Here is a 22,055-nt window from a genome sequence, read left to right on the forward strand (position 1 = left end):
GGCCCAGTGTAGTTATAAATATCCATCAAATAAAAGCGATGGATTAGGACCCAGTAAATTCTAATTCCTCTAGTGAGATGGCCTCTGGATCACTTTGCATACAGTGCTGTCTAACCAGACAAGTGAAAGGAAAGCAATGCTGGGACAGGGGCTGATGTGAAGACAGGCACTGCAATCAGTGCTTTGGAATGGCGAACATCACCAGGTCAAGCAATGTACACAAGTTATCCCAAGTGACCTTCAAAGTATTTGAGACCTACAGTACTATGTATTCAGCAGTTTTGTGATGCAGTTATTTTTAAAAACATACTTCTGACCTGGGAAGAACACTAAAACCAACATTTTCTGACTTTAGTAAGGGCTCCAAGCAAATGACTGCGAGACATCCGAGTGACATCCAGGGTGATAATGGGCAGCAGTCATTGTGGAGCTGCTGATGGCTGGGCAAGGAAAATTTATGACAGATGGACAAATGTTAGCAACTTGAACTTCTATGCAGTAATTTTTGCTTTGGTTTTAACACTAGTACAGACTAAAGAACTCATCTCTGATAAACCAGCAGTGAGTTTGAACTGCTCTAAATAACTCTTTATAGCCCATCAATAATTCTCTGAATTTCTCCTATTTATAAATGCTGTTTCCTTTTCACGTATTTTAATTATGTTGTCTTTCTGTGTATTTCTATGCCTGTTGGGCCACTGCAGTTTTATTGTACACAAAATGTTCAAATAAGTCTTAACATCCAGTGTTCTGTCTCCTGTTTGCATTTTTAGCATAAACAAGAATTGGTCTCTATCTCAATGGACAGAATGCACTTCCTATCGTGTTTTGCAGCATCACAGATATTATTTGTGACTGGCTGTTACTTGTCTCTCAAGATAGTCAATGATAGACTGCTGATGGTTATCAGTATGATTGCATTTAATTATTATCATATCCCAAACTGAAATGATAATCCCTCGTGGCATGGCTTGTACTTTACCTTTTCATTTACAATGCCTTTTATGAATTCTTGAGAGGAACAGAGAAATAAGCAGAGATCAGCCAACTGAATAGCATAGGAAAAGAAGATACTAAAGGCAGAATGCTTGCCTCTATGTCATATTCAAAAAAGCAAAGCAATACATAAATAAACCTTTGAGGTTATGGAATAGTCTTTTGATGTCAGAAATCTCTAAATGAGGGTTGGATGAAAGGTGTGTTTGCTGTTGGCATTTTTGATATGCTTGAGTAAAGAATGCATCATCTATCTTGGCCAAAAAATCTCTCAAAATTCTCAACTGAAAGGTAGGACCTCATATTTTATGTTGACTCAGAACAGAAATTTAAATTATTTTCTCTAATTGTAGGTCTCTTGATTATTTAGCTGAGGAAACTTGAGTCCAGCTTTCAGATTTGAGCATAGTTATTCACATGGCTTTAAAGCTGTATCATTTGATGTGAACAAGGTTTTAATATCTAAGAGCTGTTAGTTTGGTGTCTTTGAAAAGCTGGTACGTTGTGTCTGGAATTGAGGAGTCAGAAATTAAGCCCTACAATTCATGAAGACTTTGCAGGGCGTACAATGACATATAGTTCATTTCATTTTTCATTTAAAATATATACTGTGTTTAAGCTTCTCCAGAAGAGAGTTGGTCTGAATAAATCAGTGTTTTCACCAACTTTCAACAAGGTTTGCAGCAATCCACAGTTGTTTGGTGTTTGAGTTTCTTTTGCCATAGTCTCAGTCTCCAAGGCTGAGAATTAAATCCATCTGTTTGAATAGCAGTGAGAAAGACTGGTAAATCATTTAAAAACATAGATGCTCAGCTGCTAGCAGTTCTAAACAAGTTCTTTCTTTTTCTTTCTTTCTTTCTTTCTTTCTTTCTTTCTTTCTTTCTTTCTTTCTTTCTTTCTTTCTTTCTTTCTTTCTTTCTTTCTTTCTTTCTTTCTTTCTTTCTTTCTTTCTTTCTTTCTTTCTTTCTTTCTTTCTTTCTTTCTTTCTTTCTTTCTTTCTTTCTTTCTTTCTTTCTTTCTTTCTTTCTTTCTTTCTTTCTTTCTTTCTTTCTTTCTTTCTTTCTTTCTTTCTTTCTTTCTTTCTTTCTTTCTTTTTCTTTCTTTCTTTCTTTCTTTCTTTTTCTTTCTTTTCTTGAGATTTAATCTGTGAAAAGGGCTGAATTCTTTTTAACGTTGTTAGATATTCAGTGTTTTTTAAACTGTTTAACTGATTGAAAAGAAGTAGCTGAAGGTGTTGAGGCTTTCCCAAATACTTTCTGTGCCCACGCCTTGAGAAAGAAGTTCTCTCAACAGCCATATGACAACAACCTAAGTGATGTTGTTAAGGTGTTTCAGTGGTATAGCATCCCCACAGTGAGCCCCTGTAACTTCCAAGTGGAATCCTGCTATCCCTCGTGCTGAAGTTTGTAGCTGATATTTCCTCACGAGCTTGCTGGGAACATGTGTAACACACAGGTTAAGCATCCGCTGGCTCTGCATTTGTCAGGGGACTTGCTTTACCTTGAACTATTGCACAGAATTGTAGGTAAACAGGCAGGAATGTGATGAGAACGTACACAGAAGAGGGATTTGTATGAGGAAAAGTTACTTCTGCTTTGTTCATTGAACAAAAGAAAATAACACTTTGAAAGGCAGTAAGTATTAGTGTGTTATTATCACATCCCAGCTTCTGCAGGGGAAAAAAAAAGTTTAAAGGACAAAGAGAACTTTTCTGAGAGACAGAAATCCTCTCTATACTATCTACGTATTTAGCATAGATGATGTGGTTTGTGTGCTGCGAGTACCTCTGCTATTTCGTCTGTCTGGTGCGTGATGCGTTTCCCAGATTAGAAGCATTAGTGCCCTCTATTGTTCATCAGAGAACTGTAAATATTCTTGCAGATTATAGTCCTTATTATCACTCTTGGTATCAAACAGACTTTTAACAAAAAAAACCAAGCCTATCATAGAAGCACGTTTCTACATGCTGAACTGCTTAATCAGAAGGAGTACGTTTGTTTTCATTTTTCACTGTATTCTTCTATAACTTGGAAAAAAATCAAATAACCCACGTTGGGGAAAAATGTGTGGAAGTGCATGTAGAAATAGATAGCCCTTTAGCTCACGTATTTGCTGACAAGTTAATTTCTTTATGTGTAATTCTTAAGGACTAAAGATATTTTTAATCACCTGTTCTGAAGTAATCAGAAGGAATATTTGATTTTTTTTTTTTACTTCCCTCTCTGAAATACATGTTTTATTTCTATAATTCACACTTATTTGCTAGGCTAGTAGAAGAGTGCAACTTTTCTGAAGAATGACGGAAAAATATCTAAGAAGAAGAATGACGGAAAAAAAGTCTAAGCAGTGGGACATTATTTTATTTTTCCTAAACTACATTAAAGTCAACTGCAAGAATGACAACTTCATTCAAGGAGATCATTTGGAATTACATTAAACAGCTGCTATTAAACAGCTGACAACAAAGGAGACCATTTTGATCTCAACAGTGCGGAGATTCCTGCAGCACGCTCCCCCAGCGATGTTATGAAGAACACATTGTGCTCTTGTATACCAACACACAGTGCGCTCCCCACTGTGCTTGTTGCCAAACACTGCTTTTTCAAATCACTTTGTATTCAGTCAGGGATCCGGGAAGTCCAAATCCAGCCAGACAAATGCAGAACGGCTTAGTCGAAGCAGCTTTGACAAGTGCCATCACACAGACTTGTCGAACCAGAGAGACGACAACAAACAAATATGTAGTCGTGGTCAACGGGGTGTGGATCTGCCCCATTGTGTGTGATGGCACTGGTTCCTAAAGAGCATTTTGCCACGGACACTGGTTAGTCTTTGTTAAAGGGAGGGGGTGCGACAAGGGAAATACTTGTTAGCTCCATACAGATGGATCTGCCAGACCTCTTTGCTTGTATTTATTTGTTCTTTGTGGTGGTGCCAGACACAATGTGGGCTAACACAGAGCGAGCACACCTGTAAAGGGGCAGATTGAACTTGCCCTAGTTAGCTGAAGGGTGAGGAATAAAATAGAGTAGAGGCTATTGCACAGGTCATTGCCTTGTGCTGTCCTTATCTCTCAGGATAGGAGTGGAACCTTTCCTTATATCACTGCAACCTACGGCTGGTCATAGCATGCCACACATGATGCACGTGATGTTCCTCAGTAGCTAGGTTCTTACCAGCCGGTGCAATTGTAACAGAAAATAGGTTACAGTATGAAAAGCCACTGTATATTTTGCTCCATAAGTGGAGACTTTGTGTAGTGATCTCTGAATAATATGAAGGCATACTGTTGATCAGAGGGTTAAAATCTATCTTACTGCCTTCTAGCTAAAAGGGAAAATTCCAGGAAGTGATTTCTCTAAATGTTCAGATTTAAATTTCAGATTGCATTTGCATAGCATTAACTGTGTTGAAGAAATATGAAACTTTACTTTCCCAAGAAGTTTTGAAAGGTGATACAGTTAATTTTTATGGTCGATCCTTAGTTTCAGTTATATATGAGAATACTCTTTCTCACTTCCACAGAAATAACATGGAAAAAAATGTGAAAAGTCACAAGACGTAGCTTTGCCAATCACAAAGCCACTTTGCAAGCTTGTTTTAAAGAATGCATAGTATAGATAAGGAAAAAAAAAACTGTAAGAGGTGTATTAGATTCAACTTAACCAGGATAGAAACTGGAGACTCGCTTGCCCACTTTGCTGTAAGACAAATTCTGTCTGTCATATGGGTATCCTGCTAGGAATGGGTAAAAACAGGAAGGTGATCTGCATGAAAATGTTAGAAATCAGGGACTGTGAGGGATTTCTACTCTTGCTTCTTTGCCAAATGGTATGTGTTGAATCGTGTTGTTGTTGGATGTGTGCAATTTTAACATATAAGTTTGTTGAGTTTGAGAAGTGGAGACTATCAGGCTTGACTGTATATCATGAGTTAAAAATAATAATATTTAATTTGGAAACGTTCATGCTTGGCTTTTTGAAAAATGATTCAAGCTACATCATGTGTTTCAAAAGGTGCTAGTGTAACAAAAACCATGAGGTGATCCAGAATCTACAACACTCCACAGTTACTTGTCTGGTCGATTCTCCCCCTTAAATCACCACATCTCTAAAATAGTATTTTTCTAAAGCACTTCATGGCCTGAAAACCTTACTCATATGTGCTTTTTGGGAATTCTCTTCTAGTCAGTGCATGTCTTTGCTAAGTTAGACTCTGATAATAGTGAGGTTAGTCTTACTACTCTGCTGTTAACAGTGAAGGGACATTTCACATTATTCAAAATGCCATTTGAAAAATTTCATTTTCAGAGATGTAAAAAGAAAAAAATCTACGTAACACAAACCAACAACAAATATCACAACCCTTTCTATTCGCAATTCTAGAGCAGTAGGTGCAAATGAGAGTGTAATGCTGCAGCTGCTTTCAATTGCCTTCATTGTGTGATTGTACCTATGGGGAAGTTTATTTCTGGGTGCGACAGTGAATTAAACCAGTTTTCCAGGATACGAATGTGGCTTGTGTGTTTGCGGAATTGAGTGTTGAATTTAAAAACAATGGGTCTTGATTGTGCTTGGGCTTCAGGCAATGCTGAGGCTCCTTCCCAGGCCCAGCCCATACAGGGTATGGCTAAGTTCTGTCTCAGTCTGCAGTCAGGCATTTTGCATTTTGTTGTGGCTTCTCTCCTACTTGAGCACAGGGCATTTCTCTTTCTGAGCAGGATTACATTTAGTGAAACACGGCTCTGCTATGACATGAAAACATTTAACGAAGTTCAGCATTACGTATTCACATTTACAGAGGTCTGCATGTAAGTGGGTTGTCCAACATTGTGCAATAGTGTGCACGCTTACCTTCAGCCAGTATGTAAAAGCGGATGTACAAGCTCAAGTGATGGACTGATAAAAGGAAAAATAATATAGAAACTGGTTAGAATGAGTATGAGGCTAATTTTAAAGCAGCCTCTCTTCTTTATGTCCTTATTTAGGCTTAAAGTAATTTGTCATTAACTGGTAGACATTCTTCTCAACATATAGCTCAGTGTTAAGGACCTGACACTCAGTGGCAAGCCACAAGAAGGCTGAAAAGGCAATATCATGAATAGTGAACTCTCTCTTGGTTTCCTTGACACCTGCCTAGTGCATACTGCCAACTATGATAAATGGAGCAGAAACATAGACACTTACTAAAAAGATGGAGCAGAAGCTAAAGGCTGGAGAGAGAGACACAGGAAGATATATGCTTGATCTCACTTGGAAAGAGAAACAAATGAGTAGGAGAGCAAGTGAAGTTGAATGACATCTTGAAGACAGGAAAGGACTGAGGCTGAAATGGCAGGAGGCCAGCAAAGGGAGCAGATGGAAGGTGGGACAAGTTTGTTACCAGCGAGGCCATTGGATAATAACAGTGCACATACTGCTTGAGAAACAGATGAGGTGAGCTGATAATCATTCTGAATTCTATCTGAATGTGTCTTCTATTCAGATAGTTCATATCTTGAAGTTGGTTTACTTCTTGGGAAACTTCCCTGGCAGATGGAAGAAAATTGTGCCATGCGATGCTCAGAAAAGCAAACATGGGAGACAGCAGAGCACGATAAGGGAACTGAGATGCATTCCAAGACATTTTTAGTTGCATTCCAGAATATTTTCTTAAATGGAAAACATTGCTTTCATTACTTTAAACTGCTGCCCACAAAGAAGCAAGGAAACATTAAAGAACACTGATAAAGCCTTGGGAGTTTTTCCCTTTCAGTGGGCATCAGACAAAACACACCACGTTGTTTGGCTTGATAGTGAGGACAATTGAATTTTACGACTTAATGGTAAGATAAATGTGTGGCCACTACTCTTCTTAAAAATCCCGTATATATTGACAGATGAGTGAATATGACCTGACCTTGCAAATGCCCCGAAAAGCAGAAGAAACGATGTTCCGCCTGCAGGGTTCATTAATTAGTTGAATTTCTCATCTAGTTCTTCTGGGTTAGCTCTGTTGCTTGCTCTGTTCCAGAAGGGGCAGGTGTGTAGAAGCCATCTTGTTAAGTATCTTCAAGATGTGGCAATGCAGTCAGCAAAATGCGTTCAACAACTTCTGTCCTCTCAGGACAGAAGAAAGAAGCTGTTATCTTTTGGGTAGCTACATAAGCCTTTTAGATGACCTGACTGAGATTCAAGCAGTCCTTGAATCAATCTATGGAAAATGTTTCCCATGGTTGCTTTTCTTCTTAACTATCCAGCTATCTCTCTTCCATCTGTAATAGTTATATTATGATAAATCAACAGACACGAGTAGTTACAACAACATAGTAACGTGTGCTATCTGATTTCTAATGATAGTTTAGAAAAATGTTTTAAAATGCTGATAGGTTAGTATCAATCATTTAATTATATTCTAGGTTTCCACTTTATCACAGCAAATTTAAGGACTAAATATTTGTTCTGCACTGTACCATGTACACATGCCTTCTATGAAGTTTGCTCTAGCCATGTGCTTGCACAGTCGAGGGTAAAAGCAATCTGTCACCTTGACAGCATTTGAAGGATCTGCAGTGCTTTAGGAGGTATGATACCAGGGCAATTGTTAGTTTCATTCATCCTCAGCAATAAAGCCATTTTCAGTGCTAAGGGTAATAAAAGTTGGCTGGTCTCTCCCTCACTCTCAAGCAGGCAGAACATGCCCTAATCTCCTGCTCCAAATCATGCAGCAGGCAGCAGCTTTTGGGCCATTGGTGGTAGAATTAGGAACAACTGACTGCTCTAGGAGCTTTGTGCTGCCTTTGAATCCAAGCAAGCGTTCTGCATTCCTCACCGCCTCCGTGCTAACTGCCTTGTTTTTGGCAATAATAATATCATTTTATGTTAACATGATGATATTCGTGCCTGTAAATCTTCAAAACTGTGTGAGTGAGGAAAAGATAGAGAATCAGTACTCGTTGCAACCACCTCTGGGGAGAAATTCAGCATTTGTTCAACAGCAAAGAATAACCTTACCTGGAAGTTCAGGACAATTAAAGTATAAGCTAGCAATGTAAAATTCAGTATGCTATGCAAAATTTACATTGTGCTTTAGGATATGCGGTGCAGGACAAAAAGAAAGACATCCTCCCTCACTTCTCTACGTGTTTGCTGCTTTAAATTAAGACTCTCTTTCTGCATGTGAAAAAAAACAAAACACGTGGATGGCCCCCTCCAACATGGTGTTTCTTGAACTCCACACTGCATGCACAAAGAAGATTTTGTTACAAGGAGAACTAGGAAGAGAGGTCAAGACAACAGATATAGGGTATTCAGACAGACAGACATAACACAGAATCACAGAATTGTAGGGCTTGGAAGGGACCTCTAGAAATCAGTGAGTCCAAGCCCCAGCTAAAGCAGGTTCCCTACAGTAGAGCACAGAAAGTCTGACTTTATAAAACTCGGGTGTCTATAGAATGGTGTCACTGTCATTTTTTTCCCTGCTGTTTAAAACCCTAACCTGTATTATAACTGGCTTAAGTCCTGTCATAACACAGGGTTGATCTGGAGGCTTCAGCTTCTGCAGTTTTTGTGTCACTTCTAAGTTGCAGATGAGACAGTATTAATTTTGAAGGAATTAGCCTGAAATTTGCTCGCACTGAGATGAAATGGCTGGACTTAGCTCGACTAGCTGCTAAAGGTTTCCTGATGAAAAGTAGGGTGATATGAAATTTTCCTGATAAAAGGATCTGTAGCTTTCATTTGTCTATTAACTGCCAGCATAACAGGGACAGCAGGGGTAACAACTGCTCGCCGAGATATCATCTACTTTCACATTCCAGGGACACTCCTTCACTTTGCTGGTGCGCTCCAAATAAAGCCCTAAAATCTGGCGGCTTGGGGCTGCTGCTTTCCTTGTGGCAGGGCGAGCGTCTCGAAAGTCTCGGTGGGTTCTTATTTATTTCTGATTTTAACCGCTTCCTTCTCCGACGGCGTGTGACAGCTCCAGTTTTTGGTGTGGACAGGTGTTTATGTGCCTGCATTCCCCCCAGGGCCTGGGAGGGGGTGCGCGGGGAAGTGTTGAGTGCTGAATGTTAAGCTCGTTCCTTTGTATGGCTCAGAAATCTCTGTTGTCCAGAATTGTACAGATAAGGCAGACCCATTTGCTTCATTGTCAGGCGATGTAGCTGAATAGAAATGCAAATGTGACATAAGGGGACTGCGCTGGGGAGGCGTTTTCTGTTACCTACTGTAACAGTGCTCCCGGCTGTGAGAAAATTCCAGCAGAATCCGGGGGGGCTTTATTTTATTTTATTTTTTATCATTAGCTACAGGTTACAGAGAAGATTCTCCAAAAGAAAATGCCTCTCTTTTGCCGAATGCTTTTATTTTCATGCGGCGGAACGGCTCGGTTTTAACTCCCTTATCAAGAGCTGCACGAACCGCCCGGACTAAATTGGGAGCATCTCCACACTGTTTGACAAATAGATTTGTTGTAAACTGATTTAGCCTTTTCATTGTTTGCATTTCATTATATAGCAGACTTCATGTCACAAAATCGGTATTCATTCAAAATAGAGAATTTAGAGATAGGACTGTAGCCAGATAAAAAATATTGCACAGGTCAGGTCTATTAACCATAGGATAATAGCAAGTCAGTGATCCAAGGGGTAGTTCTTCTGCAGGGAAGGGCTAACATAACCGAGGTCAGGAGTCAGAGCTCAGGACTTCAGATGTGTCTGTCGTCAGATTTACAAGTAAATCTACTGGGGAAACAGGGAAAATGAAGGAACCTCGCAGCATTGGAGAGAGAAAGGAAGCCTGGCTCTTTCATCTTAAATCTCAGGCTTCTCAGTGGATGAAGAATAAAAGTCTGATTTGCTTAAGTGCTTCACTTTATTCAGAAACTCCGAGTTGCATCTTCCAAAGCATGATCCACAGATCTAACTCAATCAGGTTCAGATAATTTATTTAGAAAGTAACACTGAAAGAGAACCGGTTCCTGCTCTGCTGCCAAGTTCATTATTGAACAAAGCCCGTTAGCATTCTGAAAATATGCGTACCGAATGCAAACAGCACTAAAGAATATAGATACGGCCTTTAATAAGGCTGGAGTAGTTTATGTTAATACCCCAGGAGCAGATAATCTGAAGTTGGAGTGAAAAGGTCAGTAGGATAACTGTGTTGCAACTTTCCCTTTTCTGTATATTTTATTTCTACAAGCCTTTCCGCTTTAAAAAAAGCCTTTGTTGCCCTCCCAGTAGTCGAGAAATTCTTGTCTCTCCCATAAGGGCCACATGGTGATAGTTGCAGGCAGAAATTGCTTTAGATTTTCTTATTATGGCAGTTCTGTGCCATCATCCTCACGTGTACAAACTTAAGCTGTTTTGAACGCAGCCCTGCACTGGTTCAAGGCAGGTAACAGCCAGGGTGTTCCCGAGGAACTGGTGTTTCATTGGCGAGTATTATTTGAACTCTGTTCAGCTAAGTTGTAACTGTATTCTTCTGGGTTATCTGGTCAGCAGAGATACTGTGTTACAGCACTGGTATCAGATCTTTTTTTTTTTTTTTTTTTTTTTGAGACAAAAATGGATGAACTCCCTGGAAGTAGGTAGTCAGGAAGCTGTTCTGCAGTGTGTTTTATCAAGGGTGGGGGGATGTGGAAGTGAAGAGTTGGACTGAGAAAGGGCTCTATGGCCCAGCTCCTGAAGGAGACACCACAAGGAGCGTGACGTCCTGTATGTTGGTGTGCCTTCAGATCAGTTCTCTTGCACAGAATTGTGAGCTTTAGGGGGACAAAATTAATAAAGAAACTTTTAATTAAATGAAAGATAGAGCCATTCACCTCTGCGTATGTATGTTGGTTCAACCTCCCTTTCACTACATACTTCTTTGAGTACGTATAAATACACGTAGATAACCACAAGCCTATGGTACCATATGTTTGTCTGTGCACATGTATAGGTATAGCCACACACACATGCTGCTGCAATAATTGTGCCAAATGTTTTGCGATAGAAGTGTCAGAGGTGTGGTAAATCTAAAGGCTGCTGAATTTCTGGATCAATTCACACCTTGAGTACATAGTTCTGCAGGAAAATACTGACTGCATCTGCTTAAATGCCATGCAGTGGTATTACTGCTTTATGCAGCACATTTAAATGGTTACAATTCTCACTTTTCCTCTTTATCTGTGAAAGACATAAATTTCTATCATAAGTGAGTTAATTTCTAGAAATATAGCAACTGAAAAGGGGACAGAACTGGCAGTAGGAAAAAGCAAGTATGAAGAACTTAGTAATACATATTTCTCACTGAAGAGTTTAGAACTTAAACCCAATTCTGCAGGCATGTTAATTAAGCTGGATGAGTGTGTGCATGATGTTTACACCTTAACCATTACGCACAGCTAAATCTATTGATTGGAGATTGAGTAATTGAATAGGACTGACTGCTCAATAGGAATGAGGCTGCTCTAGGAAAGAAACTTTGGTGATAACAGAAGGCTTTAGCTGCAGAAAGCTGTCATTAGGATTATATTGTCTCATTTAATTGTATTAACTACTACAGTCAGAAAAAAATAATTGAAATAACCACAAAAAACACCTTTTTTTAATGATCGATTCTGATGTATTATACTAAAAATCAGAGATTTGATGTTCAGTTGGACGGAGCTGTAGGATGTGGGAGAAGAGCAATTGGTGGTGAATTCCCCCTTTCTCTATGAGCTGCAGATCCATCAGGGAGTTGTACCACTGTACAAACATTTCAGTCTCTTCATATTCATGACTGGGGAAAAGCACAAGATGTGCTTAACCCCTTGTTGTACTTGGTTTATCCATGTATTTCTGTGTCCAAGAAATCACTTGACATATGGAGGCTGAATGTGTCTCTATGCAAAGCCTAATGTATTAAGGAGTCAGTCAGCTGACATATGCCTTCATAAGAAGCAGTGTTTACAGAAGGAAAAATTAGATATATCCACTGGGACATGTTTCTGTGGCCTTCAGTAGCAAATCACCTACCTGCTTTAGATCTGAGGTGCCTAGAGATACAAGTAGCTAGCAGCTTATGGAGGGATTTTTTGTTTACTCTTGAGCAGGTGAACTCAGCCTTTGTTACCAGTTCCTTCTAGCTGTTTCAGAAACGATAATTTCCCATGGTGAAAGCTCTGACTTACCAGCACAGTAAGGTTATTCTGAGTTAGCTGAAGACATTTTCATTATTCTCATTTGTCCGCTGCAGTTCAGGATTAATTCTGCAGCAAATTCTTGCTTCCCAGGTCAGTGAAATGTTAGAAGATAAAGGATCTCACCTAGATCTTGGAGAGAACAGCCAAGTACTTCTATATTACACTGAGTTTTCTTAACATTTATACATAACAAAATGGGATGCCCATGTGAAAGGTTCATAGTGGACAAGCAGATCAGCTTTCTGATTCTCAGTACATGAAGTAGTTGCCCTCCTGCTTGTCTGGTTATTGTAACTAAACTGTATGCAATTCAGCATTCCTTGCACCTTTAAAAAGTGCTAACCCTTTGTTCTGTTGTTTTAAAAAGCATACATTAGATGTCAGACAACATAAAGAAAGCGCAAAGAGATAACCCTGATGTAAGTGATGGTTCCAGTCATGTAGCATATGGATAAAAGATTTCTGAAGCTATGTTACGTGGCAGTTCAACATGATCTGGCTGTTTGTTAATCAGAGAACCTGAGGAGAACAAAGGAGAGAGAACAAAAACGTGAAAAAAGGTGTTGTACAGCTACAAGATGTACAGTGGGATGACTCATATGGTGGTGGGATTGGATAAAGCAGTCATGAAAACGACGAGCCATAGGAGGGCAAATTTTTTCACTTTGTTGCACGTGACGCGAGTTTGTCGGGAAAGGGGATAACATTTTGTATTCAGTCAGAGAGCATGTTCTGTAAATCTCTTCAGTTACCTGTTCCCTGGGTGTCGCAATAGATTAAGTCGCTGTGTGATGATATGACACCGCCATCACTCGTCTTCCTGGGATATTGCTGGAGGCAACAACAAACCTGTGTCTTTGGCACATGTGAAGGAATTTAGTGCTTGAGGGGTTAAATTACACGGGGTCCCCTGTGGATCAGCTTATGCTTGGACAGTAATAATAGCACTAACATTAATAATAAAAATGCCAGAGAGAAGGGAGTGGAGGGGGAGTAGGGGGAGAAAAAGAAAGAATGAAAGAAAGGAGAGTGATGGGAGATGGGCTGGGACAGTTAGGTGGAAAAAAAGAAAAAAAAAGACAAGCTGGAGATAATGCATTTTGTACAGCAGGTGTACGGGCTCCAAGTCAGATGTCATAGGAGCCTCTGCAAGATGCACATACTCAAATACACAGCACAGAAGGTTTGAGGATTGTTGGTGGCTCTGTGTATGTGTGCTCTCGCTTCAAGCTGTGATATCCTGGGGCCAGTGTAACAAGCAATTCATGTCAGCTCTCAGTAAAGACTATTGGTGTTTTCACTGGGGAAACGTTTACGCTCCGTCTTCTTCTTTTCTATGTTTAGCACCTTGAGCTTCCTGTCAGGTGGGAGGCTGATGGGCGAGCGGGAAAAGACCCATTGAGGGACACATCTCATCCTCCCAATTAGATGGAGCTAAACTCCTAATCGTGCTAAGGAATAGCTGCTGATGCTAAGTTTTCCTCTTTCCCTTCGGGTTTTATGGGATATTAGATTTCACTGCAGTATCGGTGATAGAATGGGATGCCGACTGGAGTGTTTTGATTCTACCAGAAAGGAAAAGTACTTCAAGAGAGATATTTTTACATAAGCGAGGACTCCAAAAATTCTAAGGTACTGTAAGTCCAGAAGACTGTGGATTGAATTTATTTCTCAACAGATAAGCCATCGCAGGAAGGGACAGCAGGTTATCGCATTGAAAAATAAAAAAGATCTGATACTGTCCTCTTTCAGATTTGTTATTTATCATAATAATCCTTCTAGTGAAAAGGCCTAATTTACTCTTTCTATAGGAATATTTTAAGTATGATTATCATAATATCACAGCTGCTGAAAAGGTCTAAAATAGGACACTGACCTTGAACGTGTTCCTGCGTTTAGTATGTGGTGCTTAACATTCAAGAAACAATATAACTGCAACTCATTTATTAATGTATAATCTCAAAATGTTAACTCTTGCTCTGTAAATACATGGCATAAGGATTGTAGAGAGCTTGCAGTATCCCATGAAGTACATGTGGTATTTTATCAGTGTAAATATGTATAAGATTTTCAAGATTTCTGCTGGGAATACTTCATAACTAAAGTAAGTTTTCCCTTTGGTACTGCACTACTTTATGATTTAATTTTTACTGACATTCCACCAGTCATATTATTAGCTCCACAAAATGAAAGTGAAATAATCCTGTATTAATTAAACAGAGCAACTGAATTCCCTCAGTCATCTTATCCTTGGCTGTCTGAGACAGTAATGCACTTCAGCTTCTCTGAAGAAACTTACACTAAAAAAAGAGCTCGGGGTAATAGTGAGATATCCATACTGAAGTGTGTACCTGAATTATCTTTAGGGAGTAATCATTTTTTCGTAGGTGACAAGCATGTGCAGCTTCCTTTTTCTATTTTTTTCTCCCTTTTGTTTTGTCAGAGGCTTTGGAAAAGGTTTCTTGTCAAGAGAATAATTTTCATTTACAGCAGTGTGAACTGTTTTCTATTCTGTTTCTATTCTGTACCAGTGAAGGCAGTCATTTAAATACCCATGCCCTTGAAAATAAAATGAGGAGAAAATATTGAGATTTTTTTTGAGACCAGAGGAACCAAAAGCACTTTAGTAATGTGGCAAGGCAATTGCTGTTACTTCACAGAGACATTTTTTTAATATACTCAACACAGAATGTAGCAGCAAAATCTATTTGTGAATGAACTGTGGAAGTTTTAAACTGCACTCTAAGATAGTGTTACTTGTGCTTTTTCTACTTGAGATCAAAACAAGGAGTAATTATTTAATCCTAAATAGAGGCTGAAGTAGTTAGCTTTAAAGGAATAACCTGCTACAGTTGGTTCACCCACATACAAAAAGGTGAGCAGGATTTCAAACTTCTGTAGCATTAGTGTTGCACCAAGTGCCTCCCAGTCATAAGCTTGCAAAGCCAGTGTCTTAAGACCAGTAGACAGTGATGACATTGTTCTAATGTTGCTCTGGAGTATAGAACATTTGAGTTGTATTTCTTTACTTAGGGTTTTGAATAAAGAGAGAACCACGTATTTGACGATTACTCAATATTTATTTCAAACGTAATGATATTCTCCAGCTACGCTTTAAACAAGGTACCACGGTGTATAGCAGTATTTGGCAGAATAACAGAATTGTAGGAGTTGGAAGGGATCTCTGGAGATGGAGTCCAACCCCCAACATGTCACATTAAGTAAACAGTGTACTTGTTTTCAAATTAATTCTCTGCAGCTAATAGGATGTATTTTACATCCTTGCTCCTTGCCAGATGACTTGAGCTTTGTCTTTTGTTAAATACACATTTAACACAATTTACTGTGCAGCTTTTGTGAAGTGCCATTGAATTATACTTCTTCAGTCGCCTTGAGGTGATTGTGTTGGTAAGAATGTGCGTTGAAATGTCTGTAGTATTTAAATGTGAAGATACTTAAATATAGAATATACGTAAGACAAATTGCATGTGCACACAGAGACGAAAACATAGATACTGATCAGTAATGCTCCTTGACTGGTGCACACATCCAGGATGGTTTTTTCCTTCCCCTCTCTGATTCCATTATCACAGTTTTGTATAGACTCCTTGTGGTAAGATTTTACATTGTTTGTTTTGATAAGTTAGTGCAGATGGGCATTTCCATGCATGTTCTTATTCTCCATCCCCTGATAAAATTTAGCTAAATTGTATGAGCTTTTTCTTCTCTCCCCCCCCCCCCCCCCCCTTTTTTTCCCTAGTACAATTTTATTTATTTCTACAGAAAAGCTTGAGAAAGTAACATTTCTTATCTTCTTCTCCTAAACTGATGGGTAACTGAAACCCAAGTTCAAGAATGCAGTTGGAATTCCAGGCCCTGGTCTGGTGGAGATGGCATTTTCAGTCCGAGGGACGAAGCCAACTGCTTTGTTTATCATGTGCAAACTATAGCACTGTATTTCTGGTTGCCTGAGCAGCAGCACTGGCAGGGAAGAGAGCCACTTGCTTGGATGAGAGATGGGTGAGAAAAACAGTGACGGCAAATGGAGAGAGAGGAAAAATATATCTGATGATGTACAGTATGGGGAGAAGAAAGTCAACAAGGTGGCAAAACCTTTGGGAATAGGGAAAGGAGGGCTTCCATGGCAGAAATAAAGAGAGGTCATGTTTCAGCATCTGAATATAAATGTATCATCTTAGAAAATAATGAACAAAAGTAGAAATTAAAGATGACCCGTGCTTTGGTACATTTCATAATGGATAAGATGTGTTATAAAGGAGGATATATTCTAGGGAACTTAATACATAGGACTGGCTTGATGAAATGAATCATCTATAGGGTCTGGGTAAGGGTCACTTAAAATAAGAAAAAGCATACGCATTAAATAATTTGAAAGTATTTTAACATAAAATTGAAAAATAGCATTTTTGAATACAGGTCTATAAATGGACATTCACAGACACTAGAAACAATACAGTTCTATTTCATAGCTTGCCAAAGTGCACATGAAAATCAATTTATAGGAACTGTATTTTGGGTTTATATACTACAAAGGTACCTATACATAGAATAAAGACATTTTAATTTTAAGTTTTGATTTGATTCCAAAATCCACATTTATCCATTTGTTCCTCGGAGAGCATTCTAATATTGTAAGATGATTAAATACCTCATTGTAAATTTTGATAAAAAGGTTTGGTTTTTTTTTAGTTGGGGGAGGGGGGTGGGCGGATCTGATGTTTCTACAGCATGGTTGGGTTTTCCTCTACATTTCAGAGCTCTGTAATTCACTGCTCACAAGCGAACTTCCATCTTAATTATAGAGTTCACGTCTAACAATATAGACAGCATAATGCCACTGGTAATAAAGCTTTTACTACCTGCTTTTATACAGTAGTCAGAGCTGCAGTTTTGCTACGCAGGCTCTGATTCCTAAACTTGCATGCATTTATAACACAGGCCCAGTCTTTACATACGGTTAGGCACATGATGCCAGCATCTCCGTGCTGTGAGCCTATACAAACACATCTGTTGAACTTACGTGTTTTGGACTTGGCTTCTGTGGCTGCGTTCATTTGGTGAGAGGGCATTTGCGTTCCCACTTGCGAATGGTATTAATGCATTCTGAGGGCGTGCACCAGTATGTTTTGATCTCAAAGATTGCCATTTGCATCGTGTAGGGCGGCAGCCATAGATAGAAGATTTTTCTAAGCGGTTGAGCTGAGTTAAAAGAAAAATATCTACGTATCTTTCCCCTGTTATTTTTCTTGCCAGAAACAGCCTGGGTATGTTTTCAACGGGGAAAGGTGAGAGTAGAAACACTCTGAACCTAGAAAACAAGCGCAGCGTCTTAATTGTTAAAACAGGAGCTCTTGAGGGAAACAAGTACCGCATCCCCGATTCGTTACTGACCCTTTCAAACTGGGGGAGGAGGGGTACAGAGCACGATCGGCGTTTCTAAGTTGAGCACGGTTGCTCCCTTGGAACAGGTTGGGCGAGGTCCCCTTCCTTAGGTAGGCTGGCTCCCAGCAGCGCTTTGCAGCAGCGGGGCAGAAAAACCCATCGGCCAAAACCGAGCAGGCAAAGATCCAACGCGCAGGGAGCGCTTTCTAGGTCTGCGTGCGCCCCGAGCCATTACATTGCCGAACTGCTACAGCGCAGTCTTACCTTGTTACAATGAAGGAAGGCTGAGCACAGCTGGGGAAGTCTGGCTCTGGAGCTCTTCTTCCCGTGCGCTAAAGGTTAAATATTCACCTGCCAGCACCTAAATATTTGCACGTGGGTGCGCGTCCCTGCGCGCGTGCAGTGGAGCCGAGCGGCGGAGGGGAACCCTTTCCTAACGCGTGCGGAACGACTTGCTTTTTCCACTTTGACAAACGCGCGCATCGGTTCGGATAAAACAGACGCAGAACACCGCGCAGACGTAGCACATCGCGAAGCCCGCTCCCGGCGCCTCCAAAGAGTTGGGCTGCCCCCCATCCCCCGCCCCTTTGCCGCTTTTCCCGCTCCCCCGCCCCGGCTCCGTACCTCGCCGCCCCGGGGCTGCCGACATGTCTGCGGGCGCTGCCCCGGCGGCCGCCGCCTCGAGGCCGCTCCCCCCGCCCCACCCCTGTACCTGCCGCGCGGCGCGCGCGCCGCCCCGCCGCCTCCTGATTGGCCGACGCCCCACCAATCCGCCGCGCCCCCGGCCCGGGGGGACCGCATATGTAAAGCGGCGCTTCATATTCATGAGCCCGGAGCGGGGCTTTAAGTCCTTGATTAGGCGCGCGGGCGAGCTTTTGGTCCCCGCTGGCCGCGCCTGCCGCCGCCCGCCGAGCCCTCGTGCCAAGAGCGCGGCGCCGGCCCACGGAAACTTTGCCTTCCCGCGCGAAGAATGGTCGCCGGGCGCACATGGATTCGGTAGAACTTTGCCTGCCGGAGCCGCTCTCCCTGCACTACGAGGAAGAGTAGGTACCGCTCCCCGCCCCCACCGCCTCCCGACGGCGCCGTGGCCGTCGCGGGGCGCCGCGCGGCGGTGGCCGCCCGCAGCCCGACAGGTGCGCGCGGGGACGGCGGGACGGCGGACGGCAGGAGTTGCGAGTTGCCGGGTTAACCGGGGGCTGTCAGCGGGGCCGAGCGGATGGAGAGCGAGAGGAGGGGGGGGGGGGATGGACACGGGAGAGCGGCGGAGGGTCCGCGTTGCGCGGTGCTCCGGGATCACAGCTCCGGTAACGTCACCGTGCGGTGTCCGCGGCTCTTAACGCGGTCAGAGCTCTTCGGAATGAATGCACAAAAAGGCCGAAAGGCTTTCTTTCTCTTTTCTATTTATTTATTTATTTATTTATTTTCCTTTCCTAGTGTTTTTTTTTTTTTTTACCCCTCACCCTAAAGGAGCTTTCTTGAATTTACCTTCTTACAGCTAATTTGAATGATTAGTTCAGATAAGCCTCTTAGAGGAGATGCACTGAAATGAAATCGGGGCACATGTCCTTTTGGCTCCGGTGCGAGATTCCAACTCGTTGGGGTATTTTTTCTTTTTTTTCTTTTTTTTTTCTTTTTTCTTTTTCTTTTTTCTTTTTCTTTTTTTTTTCCCCTCTCCTTTTTGGCTCAATTAAAAGTCATCGGAACAGCCCCTTGGTGCCTCCCTGAGCAGACGAGCGCTGCACAGCGCGTACCTGCTTCCGTCCCCACTAATAAGCCATCAGCTCCGGAGTTTTCCACGTTATTAATACTCGCAGTAATTGTGACTTGACTTCTATCGACTTTACATATCGTCACGTGCACGGGTGAGCGAGGGGAGTAAGGAAAATAAATACAAGAGTTCCTGTGGTTCTCTCGTATGGGTGAGGGCAGAGAGGACTGGAGCTAAAAATTGCCGGAATGCTCTGGGAGAGCGCAGACATCTGTCTGACCATCACTAGGTATGCTTTGATTTCAAGGCAGAGTGTGCTGAAGAATGCCGTAACTCCTAGCCTGTTACAGCCCTGGTTTTCTGCTTTTTTCAGCCATAACAATCAGGCTAATAATTACTAATAGTTAATAAGCTAACGGCTGCGATAAATGTATCCGCTCGTTTTGACGTATGTGTCAGTTTAATCATTGTAAATGAATCCGTGCGTTCAGAACCTGAAATCTCCTTCACCCTCTGATTAAAATGTAACGTTGACTGAAGGATTATAGAGCAGACTTAATTTTACTGACTGTTTTAACAGTTGTCACAGCTGTTGGGAGAAGGAAGGCAATTGAAACACTCCAAAAAATGGTGTGGGGGGGTTGGGGGGTGGGGGGGGAAGGACTAGCTTAATAAATTTAAACGTGATCAATGTATGCCAAACATAGGAAACAGGAGATTTGTAACTTCCGTGCACTGCGTACATTGCCCTTTGTGGCTCACGGTGTTAGGTGGAACCCCAGCACTTCTCGACTCCTCTGTGCGCCGGTGTTTAAACGTCCAACACGCCCAGCTCGTGGTGAGCAGGGATTTTTGTTTTGTCGAGCAGCAGGTAAAAGGCAAGATGAGAAGAAATGAAGGCTGCGCAGTGTGGGTGTAACACTTAAGGGAAAAAAAAAAAAAAAAGAAAGTGGAGGTAGGCAGCATGTGTAGTAAATACCCGTGCGTGATTGTGGTCCGTGCTTGTGTTTTGTGTGCTCATACTCACGGTCTGTGGAATGGCTGTGCGAGTCCATGTGGCTGTGAGCCCACTCACAGGCGTTAGCATGTAAATATTCATCTGCGTGTGTGCATGTGACTGTGTGTGACATGTAAGAGGAGTTGATGTCAGTTTGGCCGCTCTTTCAGGTACTTTGGCTTAGCTTCTCATTCCCAGAGAATTTATTTGAGAAGTACCTTTCATTTTAAACGGGAGCCCGGGTGAAGAAATCTTATTACAAAGCGGGAAGCGGTGCTTGATTCCACCCCACAGTCCCTCTAGGCTGTACAGATCTTTAACCTGGTGCATTTCTCTCTGCGAGCAGTTCAGGTCTCTATTAAGACATAAAGCCCCGAAGTTGGAGGTGCTCGGGCCTTGGTGCGCAGCGTGGCGAGGCAGCCGGGTGCAGCCAGCCCAGCGTGGGTGAGCGAGCAGCTCCCGCCTGCGCCCTGCTCTGCCGTGGGCAGCCAGCAGGCCCCGTGCCATTCTGCCGCTTCTGGTTCCTGTTACAGCTCTTTGGCTTTTCGGTTTTGATGGAGTGCCGGCAAGTTTTTAAACCGTGTAGAAAGTAGAAGGGGATTGTGCTGCGATGCCTGCCTGACAGCTTCGCGTTTGCTGGGGCTTGCCCCTCTTTTAGTGCTGGTTGCTCATTTCAATGTGTTTATGGTTGTGCTCTTTTATTTACTGAGCCTGGTGCGTTTCAGCAGTAATTAACCCGTGTTATTAGCAAAGCCCTTGTGGATATCCATTAATTCTCTTGAATAGTTGATTTTTTTCTGTACCTTTTTTTCTTTTTTTTTTTTTCCTAAGTCACGCTGTTCTTTTTCTCACAGTCCTTAAGCTTCACCATCTCATACAAATTTCCCTCTAAATAGAGGTGGGTACAAGGCCACCATCCCCATAGTTCCATAACACAGAATAACTATTGTCTTAACAAACTGTTTCCAGTGACGCTAATGGGAAGCAAAACAACTGGGAGAATCTGTAGGGAACAATTTATTTAATTATTATTTTTCAAAACACATGCTTAATGATAAGAAAAGAGATAAGAATTTTCTCAGCTTTTTATTTTTGTTTTTATTTTCTTTTTGGAGCTGCCTTAGCTGTTGCAAGTATTTCAATGTTCGTGTTTTAATCAGATTTCAACTTAGTTAATAGCACTTTGGGCATTTAGAAAATATTGAGCCAGCAGAAAAATACTTGTGCTTGCACTGCTGAGAAAAGATAAGGGCTGCCTCATTAGCCAACCCTACTTTTGCAATTAATTTCAAATACACGGTGCTATTCATCAAATACGGAAGGTAACTTGTCTATGATAATATTTAACAATACTTGAAACCTACTTTGCTTGGAGTAGCTAAAAAGAACACGTCTCTACTCACAGATATGTCAGTCTATGCTGCTATTTCTGTATGTTACGAATGGAAATTATGATATGAAAATACAGTACAAAAATCTGGATTATTCATAAGCAATACAATTATTCATTTTATGGAATATCTCTTAAGGACTGACCCTTGACCTGCAAGGGAGGTCACCTGCACCCCTTTGGAAGTGCAAGTTGGAATGAAAGCACTTAATTGAACATTCCAAGAAGTATCTCAATTATTTTTTGCTTAGCGTGAGCGAAGAGCTTAGAATAAATAGGAAGAATGCTGGGAGGAACTCTTTCTCCCACTGAAGCTTGAAGTAACCTCTGCCTATGAGATAAGCTTTGCTCTGAATCCTTCTTCATAGCAAATTCATGGAGGGGAGAAACAATAAAATGTTGATCCGTTA

General features: G+C 41.4%; 1 protein-coding gene across 11 annotated transcripts in view; it reads left to right on the plus strand.

The window, feature by feature from the left end:
* The window catches only part of ESRRG (estrogen related receptor gamma), a 376,167-nt gene that overhangs the window by 206,211 nt on the left and 147,901 nt on the right, over positions 1-22,055 (plus strand). Inside the window, exon 1 of one of the 11 annotated variants that reach the window (XM_065744382.1) lies at positions 18,527-18,593. The exons of the other annotated variants lie outside the window; for them this stretch is intronic. Within the exon in view, the coding sequence (XP_065600454.1) occupies positions 18,538-18,593 (56 nt within the window). The 5' untranslated portion in view covers positions 18,527-18,537. Of the gene's footprint in view, positions 1-18,526; positions 18,594-22,055 lie in introns of those variants that run through there. 11 annotated transcript variants of the gene reach the window in all.

Source organism: Cyrtonyx montezumae, unplaced genomic scaffold, assembly GCF_038088225.1.
Source record: "Cyrtonyx montezumae isolate F1298 unplaced genomic scaffold, pur_monq_1.0 scaffold_0, whole genome shotgun sequence".
NCBI classification, from domain to species: Eukaryota; Metazoa; Chordata; class Aves; order Galliformes; family Odontophoridae; genus Cyrtonyx; species Cyrtonyx montezumae.